We start from the raw sequence: 18,514 nt of genomic DNA, 5'->3' as shown, positions 1-18,514 counted from the left end.
TGTCTGAACTTAGATGTTTTACTGTTATGTTTTAAATTGTGGTGTTTTAAAATGATGTCCTTAAGGCATGTAAATATCCCCTCTATTTTACTATTATGGGCCAAATGCAAAGGCTAAAGCTAAAATTAAAAGAAGTAAAATGACAGTGCAGAAATAAAGCTGGCATTGTCCAGAAGCGGGGCTCTCTTTGGGGAAGCGGGTTGCCATCATTCCTAGTTCTTCGCTGGACCTCAGGAAAGATGCCAAGACTCAGGTCCCCTTACTCCCATCCTCACTGTACCCTGGAAAACTGACACTGGTCTCTTGTCTGGGACAACTTGTGAGGCGCTGGTTAATCAGAGTCAAGGCAGATATTTTTCACTGGATTTAGAATTAGATTTGCCAGTGGCAGAAGGTACATTGTCTTAGACCTTCAAAGATGAACTGACCCGGTAACTAGAAGCCTTCTCCTCTACCTGGAAGTTGGAGGGATTTATCAGCCCCGACATTTCCTTCACTTTTCAAGTTACCTGGAATTTCAGATTTAACTACCTTTCAGGAAACAGGTGGAAACCTATGAGAGAAAATACCAGACTAAAAAGAGGGAGAGAATCTTTACAATTAAGCTATTTGTGTTTAGCAAGTGAAAATCAAAACCCTGTGTTGTAGATAACACTGTCGATAGAATGACTGTGTTATTTCCTAATTATTTAAAATGGAAAGACCACCTGCTGAACCACACCTTTAGATAATGTCTAAATATGCCGTAGGTAATGTCTGCGGACTCCCTTTAGCCGTATTTATTGTTGATACTAACAATACAGGTCATCTCTCCAAGATAAGGTATACCAAGGCGACTTTAATTCCTTAAATAGGAAATTCAATTTTTAGAAATAATCCAGAGCTGAAAATCTGCTCTGTGTGATATTGACCACGCAAGGGGCCCCAACCTACGCTGTTGTCTTGTTAATAGCTAACCAGCTGCCCACAACTTTAAATCTAGGTAGGGAAAAATAAGCCCTTTTTCCAATTGAAGTGACACTTTGAAGAAAGTTAGCAGACAGCCTTAGCAGTGGGCTTCTGTTTGTCTCCCTGTGTGTGGTTCACTTTTCCCCCCTTTCAGATTGCAGGCATCTGCTCAGCAAAAGGCGTTAGCCAGAGACCAGGCAGACGAGGGCAAAGATTCTGCTGGGCAAGCAGAGCCTGACCTCTCCACCCTGAGCTTAGCGGAGAAGTTGGCCTTGTTTAACAAACTGTCCCAGCCGGTCTCAAAAGCGATTTCAACGCGCAACAGATTAGACGTGAGACACAGGAGGATGAATGCTCGCTATCAAACCCAGCCGGTCACGCTTGGAGAGGTGGAACAGGTGGGTGGCCTGTGACCCAGCTCCGGTTTGCACAGAGGTCCTTAAAATGTGGGAACACGGTGTCCCTCTGAGGTTAGCGATATAGTTAGGGCATCTACCTGTAAAGTGTGTTACCTGGCGTTACTCGGTAATAACTTCATTCTTAAGGAGGATAGCCATGCCGGGGATGTATCTCTTCTCTTGTTTGCATCGTGGCCGAAATCATCTGGAGTTGAGTCCCTTTCGGGTAGAAAAATAAGGCGCATGACCTACTTTTCACCCAGATGATTTGATTAACGGGATGCATTTATACAACTACGTCTAGGTTTGGTTTCTCACCCAGAGAAGCAAGAAAACTGCCCCAAGTGTAGTGTCTCCATCCATGTCAATCCATACAGCAGTATTTACATAGGCGGTGTTTTTGTTTTTATTTTTTAATATTTATTTATTTATTTGGCTGCACCAGGTCTGAGTTGCGGCATGCAGGATCGTTAGCTGCAGATCTAGTTCCCCGACCAGGGATCGAACCCGGGCCCCCAGCATCGGGAGTGCGGAGTCCTAACCACCGGACCGCCAGGGAAGTCCCTCGGTGGTGTTTTTAAATCAGCTTTTTCCTTTTGAACTGTGTCCTCCCAGGTGCAAAGTGGCAAGCTCATCCCTTTCTGCCCCACTGTTAACACGTCTGTGTCCACCCCGGCATCTACCGTCACCCCCATGTACGCAGGGAATCTTCGGACAAAGCCGCCGCTGGACGACAGCTCCGGTGCCGCTGAGCAGAAGTTTCCTTCTTCGCTAGAAAGTTCAGACTCTCCAGTCAGAAGCGTCCTGAAATCCCAAGGCTGGCAGTCTTCGGTAGAGGCCGGTGGGAACAAAGGAGTGTCGAGAGAATCTGAAGAGACAGAAAGCAAGGGAGTCTTGACAGGTGGAGATGGTGGTGTTACAAAGTACGGGTCCTTCGAGGAAGCAGAGCCACCCTACCCCATGCTTAGCAGAGTCCGGGAAGGAGATGGCCGTAAGGAACCCATCTATGCTGTTCCGAGAAAGGGAAGCCTGGAGCTCGCCCATCCTCCCGTGGCTCAGTTCGGTGATGAACCGAAGGAATTTTCCACTGCACGAGGCACCGCACAGGGGAGCCCGGAGTGGAAGGACAGGCAGCTCTTTGAAGAGAAGGTGGACGTGGAGAAGGTCACGCAGAGGAAGTTTTCGCTGAAAGGTAACTTAACCACTTACCGCTCCTTTCCCTTCTGCTTGATGGGTCGCATGTGTTTGGGATGGTTTTTAACTGAATTATGAAGGCAGTTGACAACTAAGTGTTAAGTGTGGATTGAAAGTCCAGTGTGAATTGTACCCTCCCCAGACTTTTCTTCCTCTTGAACCCGAGACTTGTTCGGTGGCCTCATCAACGTTTCTGCCATAAAAATACCTGAAGCGCTTTCACACATCTTGAGAAGGGTTTTTGATGACTTTTGTCACGTTAACTGACATGACAGCCTTGCAAACCCCTAGCTCTTTTGGCCCCTTTTAGAAATTGATGACCCCAAAGGTCCTGGGCTGGGTGAGCATAGGGAAACCCAGTCTCTGGATTTCAGGTTCTCTTCCTAGACCCTTCTTGTGCAGACCAGCAAGCCGTGCCGCGTGGGACTGTAATTCTCTTTCTGCATTTCCGTAAAATGATAGTGTGTCAGTTATAATAGTGGCTTTGGTTTGGGAGTATGACCCATGTGAAATGTCAGAGTATTGTTTTGGAGGCGTAGAAACATTCTGCAGTGTGTAGTGCAAACCAACTTCCTGTGTCTCGCACGCAGGAAAAGACCAGTTGTCACAGAAGAAGTCTCTGGGTGGAGTCACCCCCTGGGAAGTTTGGTTTTCTCAGGGACTAGAGCGTGCCCCAGATTTGCATAAATCCCAGTGGATTGGGCAGCCTGCCATGTGCCCACGGATTGAACTCCAAGTGCGGGCCGTCCGGGGTCGGGGTCGGGGTGAAGGGCTCGAAGGATGCTTGCCCAGGGGGAGTAAGTGCTGACGGGGCTCTGTTGCTTCCCAGCGGCAGAGCTCGGGGATCCCACTGCTGAGCAGACGGGCGCAGCTGCCGGGAGACCGGTCGCTCAGACTGCACCCCCCGTGTCCTGGAAGCAGCAAGATCCCTCCGAGCAGCCGCAGGAGAAGCCCTATCGGAGTCCGTGTGCAATGTTTGCTGCTGAGGAGATCAAAGCACCGGCGGCGGAGGGCATCCTCGACTCTCCCAGCAAAACCATGTCCATTAAAGAAAGGTAAGGAGATTTGATGATGGAGAAGGAACTCTACTGGTGGGAGGGCTTCGTACAACTTGCTTTTAGAAAAAGATCTGAGGAATGGGCAAAGAGAGAAACTCATGAATCCAGCTACCAGAGAGACTGTGCTGTCAGGGCATTTGAGAGGAAACCGCGTTTACCCCCCGTGCCTGGTTTCCTGGCGCTGGGAGATGCTGCTTCAAGACTCAGACGAGGAGACATACAGAAACAGGCTTTTGCCTGCTTCTTTTGTGGGTGCTTCTGTTTTCTTTTTTTATACTCAGTTCTCTGACCAGCCAGTGACGGGAGCAGAGATCTTGGCTCTTTCCCTTTCGGATACACGTGGCTTGAAATTGAATGTGTCCACTGCTTGTGACTGTTTGTCAGTGTAAATTATATGTGGAGGGAACGGATAAAAATTAACATGTAGGACATAAATCCTCGGGATTAGAATCTAAGTTTTGTTTATTTCACAGAAAGTACAATGGGTGAGTCTTCTGCACTGCATTTAGACATTTCCTATCAGGATTCCTATTTGAGGATTAAATAACACTGAAAGCTCATTTCATTCAAAGAGTGATGGAGGGTTCAGAGGAGATAAAGAGGACAGATACAGAGAATCAGAGTGAAATATTTGGGGTTGTATTTTCTGTGTCAGCCTTTAGCAGAGGATGTGAGTGACAGGAAGACTGGGTGTGGAATGTTCTCGTGAATTTCCCAATTTGATTGGCAGAAGTATGGTTCCGCCCACCCGGATCCCTCCTTAGCACTTCCACTGTTCAGGAGTTTTCCTGCTCTGAGCGGCACTGGCCACTCTGATTTTTTCTAAGTACATTTCCAGCTACTTAAGACGATGTATCAAACCACAGTGAAAACTCTTCCTTCGGTTTTTCAAGTCAAACTTTTGAATAATATTCATAAAGTATTAAATGGATGGAGACTTTTTCAACCAACAGATTAATGAGACTGTTAAAGCTTATTTTCTTTAGCCTTTAATTATTTAAAATTCAAAATACAGAATACCTATGAGACTGAGGAGGCATGGGTGTTGGGGCCAAAGGGGTGAGCTAAATAAAAGGAGTGATGCTTGAATCAGGGAAGCAATTTGGCCTATTCTGGCATGAAGTCCTCTCCACAGAAACTGGCTCAAAGAGGGTTTGGTCCCAGATACCTAACTTTTTTTTTTTAATTGAAGTATAGTTGATTTACAATATTGTGTTAGTTTTAGGTGTACAGCAAAGTGATTCAGTTACATGTATATTTTTTTCAGATTCTTTTCCATTATAGGTTATTATAAGATGTAGAATATAGTTCCCTGTGCTATACAGTAGGGTTTGTTTATCTTATATATAGTAGTGTATATATGTTAATCCCATACTTCTAATTTATCCTTCCCCCCACTTTTCCCCTTTGATAACCATAAGTTTGTTTTCTATGAGTCTGTTTCTGTTTTGTAAGTAAGCTCATTTGTATTATTTTTTAGGTTCCACATATAAGTGATATCATATAATATTTGTCTTTCTCTGTCTGACCTACTTCACTTAGTATGATAATGTCTAGCTGCATCCATGTTGCTGCAAATGGCGTTATTTCATTCTTTTTCATGGCTGAGTAATATTCCACTGTGTATATGTACCACATCTTCTTTATCCATTCATCTGTCGATGGACATTTAGGTTGTTTCCATGTCTTGACTATTGTGAATAGTGCTGCTGTGAACATAGGGGTGCGTGTATCTTTTCGAATTATAGTTTTCTCTGGATATATGCCCAGGAGTGGGATTGCTGGATCATATGATAACTCTATTTTTAGTTTTTTGAGGAACCTCCATGCTGTTCTTCATAGTGGCTGCAGCAATTTACATTCCCACCAACAGTGTAGGACGGTTCCCTTTTCTCCACACCCTCCAGAGACCCAACTATTGATAACTGGTTAGGTGAGAAGGAAGAGGTACCATTTAAGGGAAATAATGATAAGTATCACTTATACACAAGTTCTGATGTTTTACCCATCAGAAAACATTCTTGGGGTAAAATTCCAGTAGAAGATAATAATATACCCCTTCTCTCAAAGGCTTTTAAAGCGATTCCCCATCTTGGGGTATATTCTGTCTGTTAGACAAAAAAACTTCATCAGATGTCCTATCTGCTGTGCAGTCATTCTTGGTTCACTTGCCTGTTTTTAGTGAATTTTAGTTTCTCTCTTTCTGAAAACGGTTTTAATCCTACTGTAAAATTCTAATTTTTTAAAAACGCGAGATGCTGTAAAGGTGCACCTCCCTAACCCGGGCTTCGTAGATGTCTGAGGAGATGGAAGATGGCTGTAAGGTTGCTGTGAGCTGCCTGGAAGGATGTTCAAAGCCGACTGTGTGCACACGGACCTCCTGGCTGGTGGGAGATAGCGCTTCTCACAGATCCAAGGGGCTCCCGGTCCCAGTCTGTCCAGAAGCATGATCATGAGAATGCTTCTTAAATTTTCAGCTATTCAGTTTAATTGTCAAACTGTACATTTAAAAAAGGAGGAGGGACACTTTATTTAGCATTTATGTTTGTAATAAATTATGCCAAAACAAAATATATTGCCAGAGATCTTCCCCCCCACCCCCACCCCTTATGTTGATGGTACTTTTATTTGCACTTTGCTAAAGCTATATATCTTTACGGTCCATATGCGATAGCTTTTCCCCAAGGGCGGGGGTGTCTATTACTCCCTTCTGTTAAAATAAAATAATGAAGCTTGACCATTAAAAATAAGAATGCTCTTCTTATATTCATTTGGGCTTCCCTTTTTTGAGATGACATATAAAACAGAACTTTTAAACCTTATTCTAATTCCTCTGACCGCCTCATTTCGCGGAAGGAGAGGTTGAATTCCAGTGGCCTCTGGGGCCACGTGGCCAATAGGACCACCCCCGGGGGCTGGTCGTCAACTCTTCCCCTCAGTACACGTGGCAAGGCTGCTGTGTGTTGAGGTCAGCGTTTCGGCAGCTAACGTGTGTTCTCACGGGGGGACGTCGGTTAGAGGGCAGCAGTTCTCACAGGACAGCAGTGCTGGGAAGAGCACTCCCTCCTGCTGTACTAATGTTCTCAACTCACGTGTTCTTGGCATCACTTGTTTCACATTTCACTTTCATATTCCAGACTCTCCAGAAGTGGAGACCGGACTTTGTCAATTTCCGTCATCATTTCTTCTAAGCAGCTGCAGCCTGAGGATACGGTTCTGCCTTCCTTGATCTTGAGCATCTGTCTCTTTCCCGCTCAGGACTTGAGAATCTTAAGTCCTCCGTACCGAGGACCGCCGAGGGTCCCAGGCTGCCCAAGGCGTTCCCCCTGTGTGACCTTATTGAGGGCTGAAGACAGCCCTTCGAAGGAGGCAATTCTCTCCCCATTTCGTAGATGTAAACTAAGACTTCCGGAAGGGTAGCAACTGAGAAATTAGAGGAAACCCTCCACACATTCCTCTTTTAGAACATGTTTGACGGTCTGGGAAACATATCTAATAGGTCCTGTTCTTTCTTCATCTTTTCTGACATCTCGAACGTCAGGTTTGCATCATAACTAGCATAAAGTTTAGGGTATATCCTGCTTTTCCCATTGGATTGATAAGATCACTGCTTCACAACTGCCTACGTGGTTTGGGTTTAAATTGTCCCTGATGGGGCACGTCTTTGAAAACCGTGGGAAATCGAATCTATTTTGTGTTATTTAGGGATAAAACACTTGATACCTCTTTAGAAGTGTATTAGGCTTTTAGAAATCTTTTTTCCACCGTTACTGAAACAACTGCTCTGTGTTTTCATTTTCGGGGGGGAGAAGATGACTAAAAAAGGCGAAAGAGCCGTCCTTCCACTGGGAAATTGATGGAGCGTACGGATGTATTGAACTCCCAGGAATGTTGAAGAGGCCGCCCATGCCTCTGGCTGAGCCTGCAGACTCCTGCCTTATAGGGCCTGGCCGGGGTCCCCCTGTGTTCCCTGCGAGCCCCACCTTCCACCCAGCCGGACTCGAGGTTCTTACCTTGCGGCCCGGAGGTTTCAGCCACTGGAGGGCCCCGGATTTATGTTGGCATTACGGACAAAGGTGTCTTTCCTTTGCTGCCTCCTTTTCTGATCTTTGATTTGCCCGCATTTAAAAGACATATTAGTTCACTCCTCCAGCCTATAAGCCAGCCAAGGCCAAGATCTGATGTAAGGACTAACCCGTGCTGTTCAGCCTTATCTGTGTGGTGTCTGCGATTCTCTGAAATAAGGCGCATTTTTAAAGGAGGGAGGAAAGAAAAGTACTGCATCTTAGAGGCACTCGGTGTGCCGGGCCCGGATCTGACCCAGCCCTGTCTGCCGTGAGCCTGCAGAACTTGTTGCAGTCGAGCCGGGCTCTCAGACCAGTGCCGCGGAAACAGCCCGCCTCAGGCCGGTGTTCCCTGCTGGGCAAGCATGGGCTGTGGCTGGAGGGAGAGCCGGTTCCCCAGTGGCCTGGCAGGCACCCATCACGGTGGCCCCGGCCAGGCCTTGGGGTGAGTAACTCACGGGTTCTCAGCCTCGGACTCAGCAGATGCCCAGGCTCTCAGCATCCCAGCCCTGCAAATAATAGCGCTTGGACTTGGCGGACGTTAAAAGCGCTGACAGCTGTTTGAGTTGCACAGGCAGTAATTTATAGCATGTGCAGGACCAGACGCTTGCCCCCGACCCACCCCAGCCCTCTGCAGTGCACGGTGGTCTGCGGGGACTCAGGAGCGTCACGAGATGGCAAGAGAGAAGGCATTTGGAAAGGTCTCCCGCCCTCCTCAGCTTGTTCAACACCAAGTCGGAAATCTAAGGGGACAGGACTAATACATGTATGTTTCAGTGCGTGTTACTTGTTCTCCGTCACTTGCACTCTGCAGGCTCCGGCTGGGCCTACTACCACGTGGGCTCAACTGAAGCACAGCTTCTTCCATATTATTTTGGTTACTCTGTAGTCTTTGGAAGTTCCTGAGGATGACCCTGCCAGCATATCTAATAGCAAGATTTCAGGCTCTTGGAAGGGAGGAATTCTTTGAAGGCTATCCCAGGGGAGGGGGGAAGTATATAAAAAAGCCAGAATTACAGTGCAGTTCCTAACACATGAGAGCGAAAACGTGCCTGGTCAGCTTACACACAACTAGTGAAACAAGCCAGGATGTGCCGGGGCTGGAACCAGAGCTCCCTGCCCCAGTGACATGCAGGGTGACCTGGGTCAGTGACATCCTCGGCCTGTGTGTGCACCCATGTCTCATTCAGAACAACAACATCCAGTGTCTTAGAGGTTGCCGAGCACATCAGCAGAGCACGCGGTGGGCTGCAGAGTGATTACAGATCCGCACTTCGCCTTTTTCTAAATCAGTCTTCCATTCCTCCGTGCAGCCGCCGGGGTAACCACATGATTCTCTAGATGATGTTGGCATGGCTTCAGACATTTGGGACCTTATTTTTGAGAATGCCCTTAAAGACCATAGTGCATTCTTTTTAATAAACGCAACTTCTGAGACTGCCTTTGATTTTTTTAATTTCTCTGAAATCACTTGGACTCTAATCTGATTACAAAGGTGAGGTAGCCAAGATGAATAACTACTGGTCTGGGTCAAGGGTGAAGTAGGAGCTGGTTCTGAGCCGTAAGGAGAGTATCAGTGAGATGAATGTCCGTGTTCACAAGATGATGAATTGGAAATACATCTTCATTTGGGTGGTACTGGCATGCTTACCTTTTGGAAGTCTCCTTTATAGACGCTTTGAAAGCTCTACTGCAGCATGCAAATACTCATGGTTTCTTTTCATGATTTGATTTTATTTGATTATTTTTTCCTGTTAGAATAAAACTGACTCACTCAGAATAATTGGAGGAAAGATAAAATCTTAGTCCTTATATAGTCTGACATTCAGATGGAAACCCTTAAAGGAAATTAGAATCTGTTTTCAAGTACATGAACTAGCCCTTGTAGAATGCAGAGTATTGCCAAGCGTCATAGATCATAGAATTTGGGCCTAAATGAGAGCAAGTAGGGTCTTAGATATAAGATTCTGACTCTAGTTTCCAGTGTGGATTTTTTCCCTCACCATCAAGCCAGTGTCTGACACCAGCTGGGTGTCCTACAGTTCCACCCAGTTCTGATGTTACCTACCTGGAGACAGCATCAGACCCCACAGGGTAAGCGCCCTGTCCCACAGGACCGCCCCTCCCCCTTTCTGCACACACCAGTGGCAAGTCCAGGCCGTCACCTGTGCTTCTGACCTACCAACTGTCTGCAGACTGAAGGTTCCAACAACCTTCTCCTTGGACTCAATTACTTTGCTAGAGTGGCTCACAGAACTCAGAGAAATGTATTTATTTACTAGACTTCAAGTTTATTATCAAAGAAGGTAACTAAGGCACAGGCAGATAGAAGAGATGCACAGGCGAGGTGTAAGGAGATGATGTGGAGTTTCATGCCCTCACCAGGTGCACCAACCTCCCAAAACCTCCATCCGTCCGCCAACCCAAGAACTCTCGGAACCCTGTCCTTTTGGCTTTTTTGTGGAGGCTTCATTACATAGGCCTGATTGAGTTGAATCACCAATGCCCAATGATGTAATTAATCTCCAGCCCCTTTCTCCTCCCTGGAGGTCAAGGGGGGGGGGGACTGAAAGTTCCAACCCTCTAATCCCAGGGTTGGTCCTCCTGGCAACAAGCCCCCACTTAGATGCTTCCAAAAGTCACCTCATCCACATAAGACACCATTACCACTCTCATCATTCAGGAAGTTCCAGAAGTTGTAGGAGCTCTGTGCCAGGAAAGGGGACAAAGACGAAGTATATATTTATTATAAATCACAATATCACGGGTAAATGAGGCGGCATTATACCAGCTTTGTGGAGTGAATGTTGGGTCTTACCTGCTGTCACATAGCAGAAGGGGGAAGGGAAGGAAAAGGAAGAGGTCGGGAAAGGGGATAGGTCCAGAGTTTGAAGCCTTTGCCCCCCTTGAACTCCTTGGGGAGTTCTTTATAGCTTGCTTTCCATTATTTGACTGAGCGAATACAAGTATACAGTATGATTCTGTACGAATTTGTAGATGTACATGGATTCATATTTACCGCAAAATCTGTTTTCTTATTTGCTTAACTAAACTTTTACCGTGGAGTATGGTATATTTCATCCCATCTCCAATTCAAATATTATTGGAGTCAGGACACTCGGTAGAAGGGCCCTTGGAAGCCATCTACTTCAGTTCCCACTGTGACCAGTAAGGAAGGGAGACCAGGTTACTTGACAGGAGTTAACAGCCAAATGAGCGCTGATGTGTTGCTTAAAAATATGCTCTTTATGGACATGCATTAATGAATGTTTAGAAGACCTAGCCCAGCAGACTCACCATGAGGGAAAGGAGTCCAATCATTTTTTTCCCTAATCCTTAAATTGTTTGAGCATCAGCTCAAATGAGTTTAACGATCACCACTTTTGTGCCTTTTATCTCTCCTGTGTTTGTCCAACTTAAATGCCCAAGACTGAAACAGCCTCATGTTCATGAGAATAACCTTTCGTAGATTTTAACATCCAAGCAGCTTTTTATCAAGTCACACCATAGTTGAACTAAAGTAGGTTAGGTAAAAACCTCAGTTAATTAGATTCTGTTTTTGTATATAGCTTTCCCCTGAGGAAAGTTGAAATGATAATTTTTAAAATGGGTTTATAGAGAAGTTTCTGTATTAAGAAGGCAGATTGGAAAGACCAAGTTCATTTGGAAGAAAAGAACAGGACTTAGAATACAGGACATCTTAACATCATCTTTTACCTGTAATTAAAACATGTGATATTCAGAGATTGTCAATAGCTTTAAATTTTTAAACCCGTTTCTGCTATCCAGCTTTAGTCATTAAATGTTAATTCATCAAGTGACCAGAAGGGATCACTAGAAGACATTTTTCTCTGGGGACGTTTACTTTTATTTTCCTTCCTGCTCTCAGCCCAAAGGCAAGGAAAAAACAGAGATATTCCTTTGGTAGAATGATGTTGCATCTTTTATCTGGGAAAGTCAGTTTTCAGCTTTGCATTTCAATCCGATTTTAAGACTGTTGGGACCATCTTAGAAAATATAATAATCTACATAATATAGTAATCTATACTATTTTTCCAGACAGACTTTCTTCAGAATAAGTGACATTCAAAACGATTCAAATTAGGCAGCTGTGGTCATTTCTTGGGCAAAGACTTCTGGATGACTTAAACTGTGGTTCTGTTACCAGGAAGGGTTGGTGCTGAACTCTTATTGGTCGGTGTGTCTTCCCCTTAGATTAGCACTGTTGAAGAAAAGTGGCGAGGAAGACTGGAGAAACAGACTTAACAGAAAGCAGGAGTATGGCAAAGCGGCCGTCACCAGCAGCCTGCACATCCAAGAAACGGGACAGTCACTCAAGAAGAAGGTAACATTGTCCGTGCGCGGGAAAAGCATTCTAACTAAACCACGCTTGGACGTGCATCCACCAGGCGAGCATGCATAACTTAACTGGTTACTACCCTGGGAAGCATAGCACTCTCTTGCCACGAGGGTCCACACTTGAAGTTTGTCCCACAGCGGCTTCAGTTGATCACCAGGTAAAGTCTTGAGATGTTCTAGAACTGGGAACAGCACCACGTACCTAATGCATCAGCAAGCAAGTTCCTAAATTTGGAAGTGTGCACTTTTACTTTGGTTTCAGACCTTCTTAAATGAAGTCTGACTTTACAATGTTATTAAAGTCTTTAGAAAGAAAAACTGTCATTGACCGCTAACCGTTCGTAAGTTGCATATACAATATGGGCTTGAATGTCCTATGCCGAGGTTTAAAACAGGAGTATACAAGAGAAGGACAAAATTGTGGTCGGTGAGGACTTATTTCATAATTGAAGACATGTTTCATGATGAGCAGGTAAGCCTTTTTATTGAGAAGGTACAGCAAAGTATGGTACAAGTTTCGAGAAAATTAAGTAATACACTGTTGTTGATACGGGCAAGCATTTCTTCATAGGCAAATGTAGTTGTCAAATTACCAGTAATGATGACCAGCTTTGACCAGTCAGTGCACACTCTCAAAGCGGACGGTGACTTGCCCCCTGCATGGCCCTGTGATTGCCAATGCACTGCTGGCTGGGGGCAAAGTAGATGCCGTAGCACACCCACTGGCCAACTTCTAGGATCAAAAGTCTTCAAACAAAAAGGAAAACAAAATACTTACAACCAGATGATCACCTGGACCCCTTCCAATCTAAAACAATTTAATAAGCATCCGTGGAAGAAAGAAATGATGAACGTGACCTTCAGGCGTTCAGAAACTTACATTAAAAGGAGGTGTGTCCACAGGGGTGTGAGGGGAGAGTTCTGACACTGTTTCCTGTAGCACTTCTGTGTTTTCATAGGTTAAATTGAAACAGCAATTTGAATTCTCTTTTTTGAGACAGACATATGACATTAAAGAAAATGACTAAAGACATTTAAAGCTCAGCCATTTGTAAAGTTCTCAGATCTAATTGGATATTCAAGCACCTGTGTAGGAAATCTGGACTTCCAGAATGAGATCCGGAAGTGAAAGAAAACTCTGCCCCTCAAATCATTGATCCCCATTGCCCACAAACTTTATTTAAAAGCTTGATTTGAAATCATCGGTTCACACATAACTTTAGCGCTTCACTCTTGGTCATGTCGAAAGACGCAAAGAAACCTTCCCTAGCAGGTCCCGCACGGCACCGTGAAAAGTAAAGCTACAAAGCACAAAGCCAGGCAGAGCCCTCGTGAGTAGTGGACTCGATTGCAGCGCTCTACCCACTTTGGAGACAGAGATCTTCCGAGGCTGGGTAGCCCAGAGGGCTGGGAGTGGCGGGTGAGAACAGAACGGCCTTAACACTAGGCAGAGGTTCTCAGGAGGCAAGAGATGGGAGACGGGGACCGCGGTTGCCCCTGGGGTGGAAAACCCAGTCCGCGGCAGCCCTGGCTTGAGTGGGAAGTGGTGTCTTGGGCTCACGGACGCGGCGGGTTCTGCACCAGCAGTGAACTCACCGTCGCTCTCCTGCTCCGAGACCTAGTTCACTTCGGCCCAAGACAATAAGCTCTTTGAAGTTAAAATAAGCCCATCTATTTTCAGTTTTTCTAGCAAGCATTGGGAAATCACAAGTTCTGTTGAGGTCAGGTGGTTTTCCCATGGCCTCTGATAAGCCCTTGGCTTCATGTCTTCCCAAGGGCGGGCTGTGTATTTTCAGCCACGCCTTCGCCAGCTCAGATGAAGCAGCAGAGCTGCCTTGAACCTGATCTGCCTTAAGACAGTCCCTCGGGTAGCTGGTGGCGGGGGGAGGTGCTTGAGACATGGCCAGGGCTTGCTGGGTGTCCAGATGCTTCTCTGGAGGAGGAAGGACATTCATGACACGTGCTCCATGCAGATGGGAGCTTGCTGCCTGGGCTGGAGCTAGACTTGCTAGGGGCACAAGCTCTGGAACCTTCCATCTTTTGCACCAAGGGACAAGGGACTAGATTTACAGTCAGGTCATCACTTCCTGCACAGTTTCTGAGTTCATCAAACGCACATATTCGTGGTTACGAAACATTTTACCGTTTGGCCTCCTCGAGCTTTTGTGTGCAGTGAGCAGGGTCCCACGAGTTACAGCCTGTGGAGAAACAGAGGAAGCAGGACGGACATGGAGACCGGCCTCTCTATAAATCACTTCCCCTGTGAAACTCCACGCCGTCCAGTAAATATAATGCGAGCCACACGAGTAATAAGAGATTGTCATGCAGCCACATTAAAAAAAATGATGTAAAGGTGCCTTGAAAATCTAAAACAGTTTTTGTTTCTGTCAAAGGGTTTGTCCCAAAACAAAACAAATTTTTGGTGCTCTAACCCGCGTCTCACTGGGGGTCCTATATGGAAGAAAATACTCTTTTGGTCCATGAATAGATTTGAGGTTAGATTTTAGGTTAGTTAGAGTTTTCCTTTCCCTTCTAAAAGATCAGTCATGCCTCAAGAGCTGATGTCACTTAACATCAGGTCCTTGCTTTCCAAATTTATCCCCCAGAATCAGGATTGATGATTTGGAGCTTAACAGGGCTGATCATTTACTTCGCGGACCCTGTCGTTTCCTACGACAAACAGCTTGGGTTCTTTCTCTCTCTCGCCATCCCTCTTCCCTTCCTCCTGTTCGTGGTTTAGGGCATTGCTAACCTGACTTACACACTTTTGCCCTTGTCGTGTATAGAATTAGTTCTAAAGATGGCAAAGCCCGTTGGTTTGTAGGTACGGCCGGGCTCGTAGTGCAGGGAATGCGTCCACTGGAGCGTATGGTATGTGGAGAGTTTCCTTCAGAGTGACGCATCCCATCCCGAGAGTGAGAGAAATGAAATGAAGCCAAGTTTGAAAAAAAAAGGGATTTGGCCGGAGTCTCTTTGTGTCAACTAAATTGCAGTTATGTATTTTCACCAAATCATTATTTAAAATTCCAACCCCATTTTGGCATCTTCAGTATTTAAGGCAGAGACAGTGACTCCTGTGCCCTTTGGTCAAGATAATCATCAATGTTTCAGACTTTTTCCAGGAAATAAAAACCCTGTATAGAGTTTGTGGTTACAAGCCCGAGTCCACATCTGAGTCACAGATCAGGATTTGATATCTGGCTGTGCTGCCATCAGCGTGTCAAGTCAGTGAATCAAGCTAAGGTCTGTGATGTCCCCAGAACAAGTCCTTGAAAATTCTAGGAAGGTCAGTCTGCCACATTCGTGTTCTGATTGGCTCTGTCATTGAAATTCAAAATCACAGTTCAAGAGCATGAGGTCAGTTGAGGGTAAGAGGGCAAGGAAGGCTGTTGGTATGACCTCCAATTAAAGATTATTATCCCGCTGGCGAGTGATGGGTTCACTCGGTGTTTGTGCCACCCGATCGTGTGGGCATGTGCATGCTTCTCCTGGCACCCAGCACAGAGTTCTTGAAAATGATTGTGACACCATAACCCGATCCTACCCTTCCAGCACTCTGCAATGTCTCCTGTTTGTTTTAACCTGTAGGAAGAAGGAGGAGTTACAGATGATAATGCCATTTCTAATCTGCTTTGGGTAAGCCTGACTCTCACATAGATCTCCTCGCCACGTGGAACTCTCATCCCCGACGCTTCCCCTTGGTGCCCCTCTCTGTTTGGTTTTCTTATCCCGAGGCAAGATGCCACCTTGATCCAGAGTGGAGCGCTATCCTGTTTCCTGAAATTTTGTTTCAACCGTAGAATGAAAAAACTTGAAAGACGTTAAAGAAGATAGTTTATATTCGATGTTCAAACGGTCCACGAAAGTCAGGGTTCCCCTGTAGGTCACGGAATATCTTCTGTAAATTGCAGTAATCTTGCCAGTAACTCAATTACTGCACAGAGCTGACTTGGGTATATTTACTGTGCTTGTGTGGGGATTTCTGTTAGCATTCTAAAAAAATAAACAAGTAGGACGGACTTTTTTGGGAAGAGAATTGAAATTGCAATGAGTAGATTAACTTTCTGTGAGAGAAATCCGTGTTTTTGTCCCTCCCCCTTCCCCACCCCGCTGTGATAAATCTTCTCTTTTCACCTCTAATCCTCTTGCTTTGCTCTATAGGAACCTGTATATGCTTCTACTTATTCTCCTGCTATACCTGCTGCCCATAAATACCTGTCTTTTGTATCTATTAATCAGGTGAGGAATTGCCTACACGTATTAAGCCTCATTGCAATTTCTGAGCAGCAGGGAGAAACTTGTTTCATTTGGGGAAGTAACTCCTTTGCTGCATCTCTGTGTGTGTGTGTGTGTGTGTGTGTGTGTGTGTGTGTGTGTGCACGTGCACGCGCGCGCGTGCAAATGTAATCGCTACTTCATATATTTAGGGTCAGTCACCCACATCTCAACTTTTGCTCAGACCCCTAGGGAGACCTATGGTATTAATTCATCTCATAGTCACGTAACTGGTTGAAGAGGAAAGTTCCCCATTTTAATCTCCAAGGTTTATATCCTAAATTGAGTCAGGAGCCCAAGAAGGACCCCGGGGTTATCTTGGTAAAGTAGGAGGAGGTGGCCCAGGCACTTTGGGGCGTGGAAGAGACAGGGTGGAAGAGGCGGTCCTGATGGGAGCTGGCTGCCACGGTGCTGTTGGCATGGCAACCACAGCCCTCCTTCCCCACTCTCCACCTCCACTGCACCCCGTCTGAGCCCCACTGCAGAAGGGAGACCTAGCCTGGGCTGATATGATACGTCGGTACATAATATGTGATGATGTTTAAAGCTAAACATACCAATGATTGTTCGTTATTCCCCTTGGAATGTCCCTGGGGTCAGAGTAGCTAGAAACAGTGGCTGCATCCCCTTTGCCACGAGCCCCAGGTGCTAGTTGCCCTCCGTCTGTGGGACCTGGCCGGTCATTCCCCTCTTGGGGCTTCTGTCTCCTCATCAGCCCTGGGACCACGCCTCTCAGGTCGCCTCCAACTAGAAGTCTCATGACTGTTCTGTCCCTTTAGGACTCGTGGTGACAAAGCAGGTCTTTGAGGGAGAGGCACAGGATTTCAGCCAGAGGAAGGGTCCGGTGGGTCCTCCCGGCTTCATCTGGCATCTTCACAAGTGGAAGCTGCCCGTTTCTTCTCCCGAAGGCGGCCTTTCCCTCACTCTTCTTGGCGCCTTTCCTCTGAAGCTAGGAATGCGGGTCTGTGGGAGCCCAGCCTGCATAGCCAGCCGGTGTCCACCCCAGAAAAGAGGCTGAGGTCTGGAGCGAACCTGCTGTTGCATCACTAAGGGGGGAAATGCCTGTTTTCTTCTAAATAAGTCAGTGTTAAACTTTAAAAGAAAAGATATATTACTGAAGTCTTTAAATATAAATTATGTATATTATATAATACACGTGTGTGTGTGTGTGTGTGTATATATATATATATATATATATAGTATACTTTTTTTATAGACTTTACTTTTTAGGGCAGTTTTAGGGTCACAGCAAAATTGAACAAGAAGTGCAGAGACTTACCCTAACCCCCCCCACACACACACACAGCCTCCCCCATTATCAGCATACCCCACCGGATGGCATGCTTATTACAGTTGACAAGTTGTTATCCCTCAGTGTCCATAATTTATATTTGGGTTCACTCTTGGTGTCGTACATTCTCTGGATTTTGACAAATGTATAATGACGTGTATCCATCATTGTAACATCATACAGAGTAGTTTCACTGCCCTAAAAACCCTCTGTGGGGACTTCCCTGGTGGTCCGGTGGTCAAGACTCCACGCTTCCACTGCAGTGGGTGCAGGTTCGATCCTTGGTTGAGGAACTAAGATCCCATGTACCGTGGAGCGCAGCCAAAAAAAAAAACAACTAAACAAACAGAAAACAAAAACCCTCTGTGCTCTGCCTCTTCATCCCTACCTCTTTCCCCCCTCTTCCTTCCCTTGGCAACCACTGATGTTTTTACTGTCTCCATAGTTTTGGTCTTTTCCAGAATGTCATATTGTTAGAATCGTACAGCATATAGCCTTTTCAGATTGGCTTCTTTCACTTAGTAATATGCATTTAAGGTTCCCCCATGTATTTTCATGGCTTGATAACTCACTTCTTTTTACCACTAAATAATAGTCCTTGTCTGGATGGACCAGTTTATTTATCCATTTGCTTACTGAAGGTCATCTTGGTTGCTTCCAAGTTTTGGCAGTTGTGAATTAAACTGCTCTAAACATCCATTGCAGGTTTTTGTATGGACATAAGTTTTCAACTCATTTGGATGCCAAAGAGTATGATTGCTGGATCTTATGGTAAGAGTATGTTTAGTTGTGTAAGAAACTGCTAAACTGTCTTCCCAAGTAGCTGCACCGTTTTGCATTCCCACCAGCAATGGATGAGAGTTCCTGTTGCTCCACATCCTCGCCAGCATTGGGTGGTGTCAGTGGTTTGGATTTTGGCCATTCTAA

At 45.6% G+C, this 18,514-nt stretch overlaps 1 protein-coding gene across 20 annotated transcripts in view; it reads left to right on the top strand.

Moving 5' to 3' along the window:
- Positions 1-18,514, top strand: part of SVIL (supervillin) — a 239,797-nt gene that overhangs the window by 177,156 nt on the left and 44,127 nt on the right. For 15 of the 20 annotated variants that reach the window (XR_014242949.1, XM_082386363.1, XM_082386378.1 and 12 more), the window contains 6 exons: positions 1,103-1,346; positions 1,962-2,538; positions 3,370-3,595; positions 11,878-12,007; positions 15,610-15,657; positions 16,183-16,260. Coding sequence is in view for 19 of the 20 variants with exons in the window: in XM_082386363.1 (XP_082242489.1) it covers positions 1,103-1,346; positions 1,962-2,538; positions 3,370-3,595; positions 11,878-12,007; positions 15,610-15,657; positions 16,183-16,260 (1,303 nt within the window). In the remaining variant the exon portion in view is untranslated. The remainder of the gene's footprint in view (positions 1-1,102; positions 1,347-1,961; positions 2,539-3,369; positions 3,596-11,877; positions 12,008-15,609; positions 15,658-16,182; positions 16,261-18,514) is intronic. The other 5 variants (XM_082386377.1, XM_082386376.1, XM_082386372.1 and 2 more) reach the window with 2 other exon arrangements.

The sequence above is a fragment of the Balaenoptera borealis genome (genome assembly GCF_965194805.1).
Source record: "Balaenoptera borealis genome assembly, chromosome: 3".
Taxonomy (NCBI): Eukaryota; Metazoa; Chordata; class Mammalia; order Artiodactyla; family Balaenopteridae; genus Balaenoptera; species Balaenoptera borealis.
The sequence above is the reverse complement of the archived record's forward strand: the minus strand, read 5'-3'. Positions and strand labels throughout refer to the sequence as shown.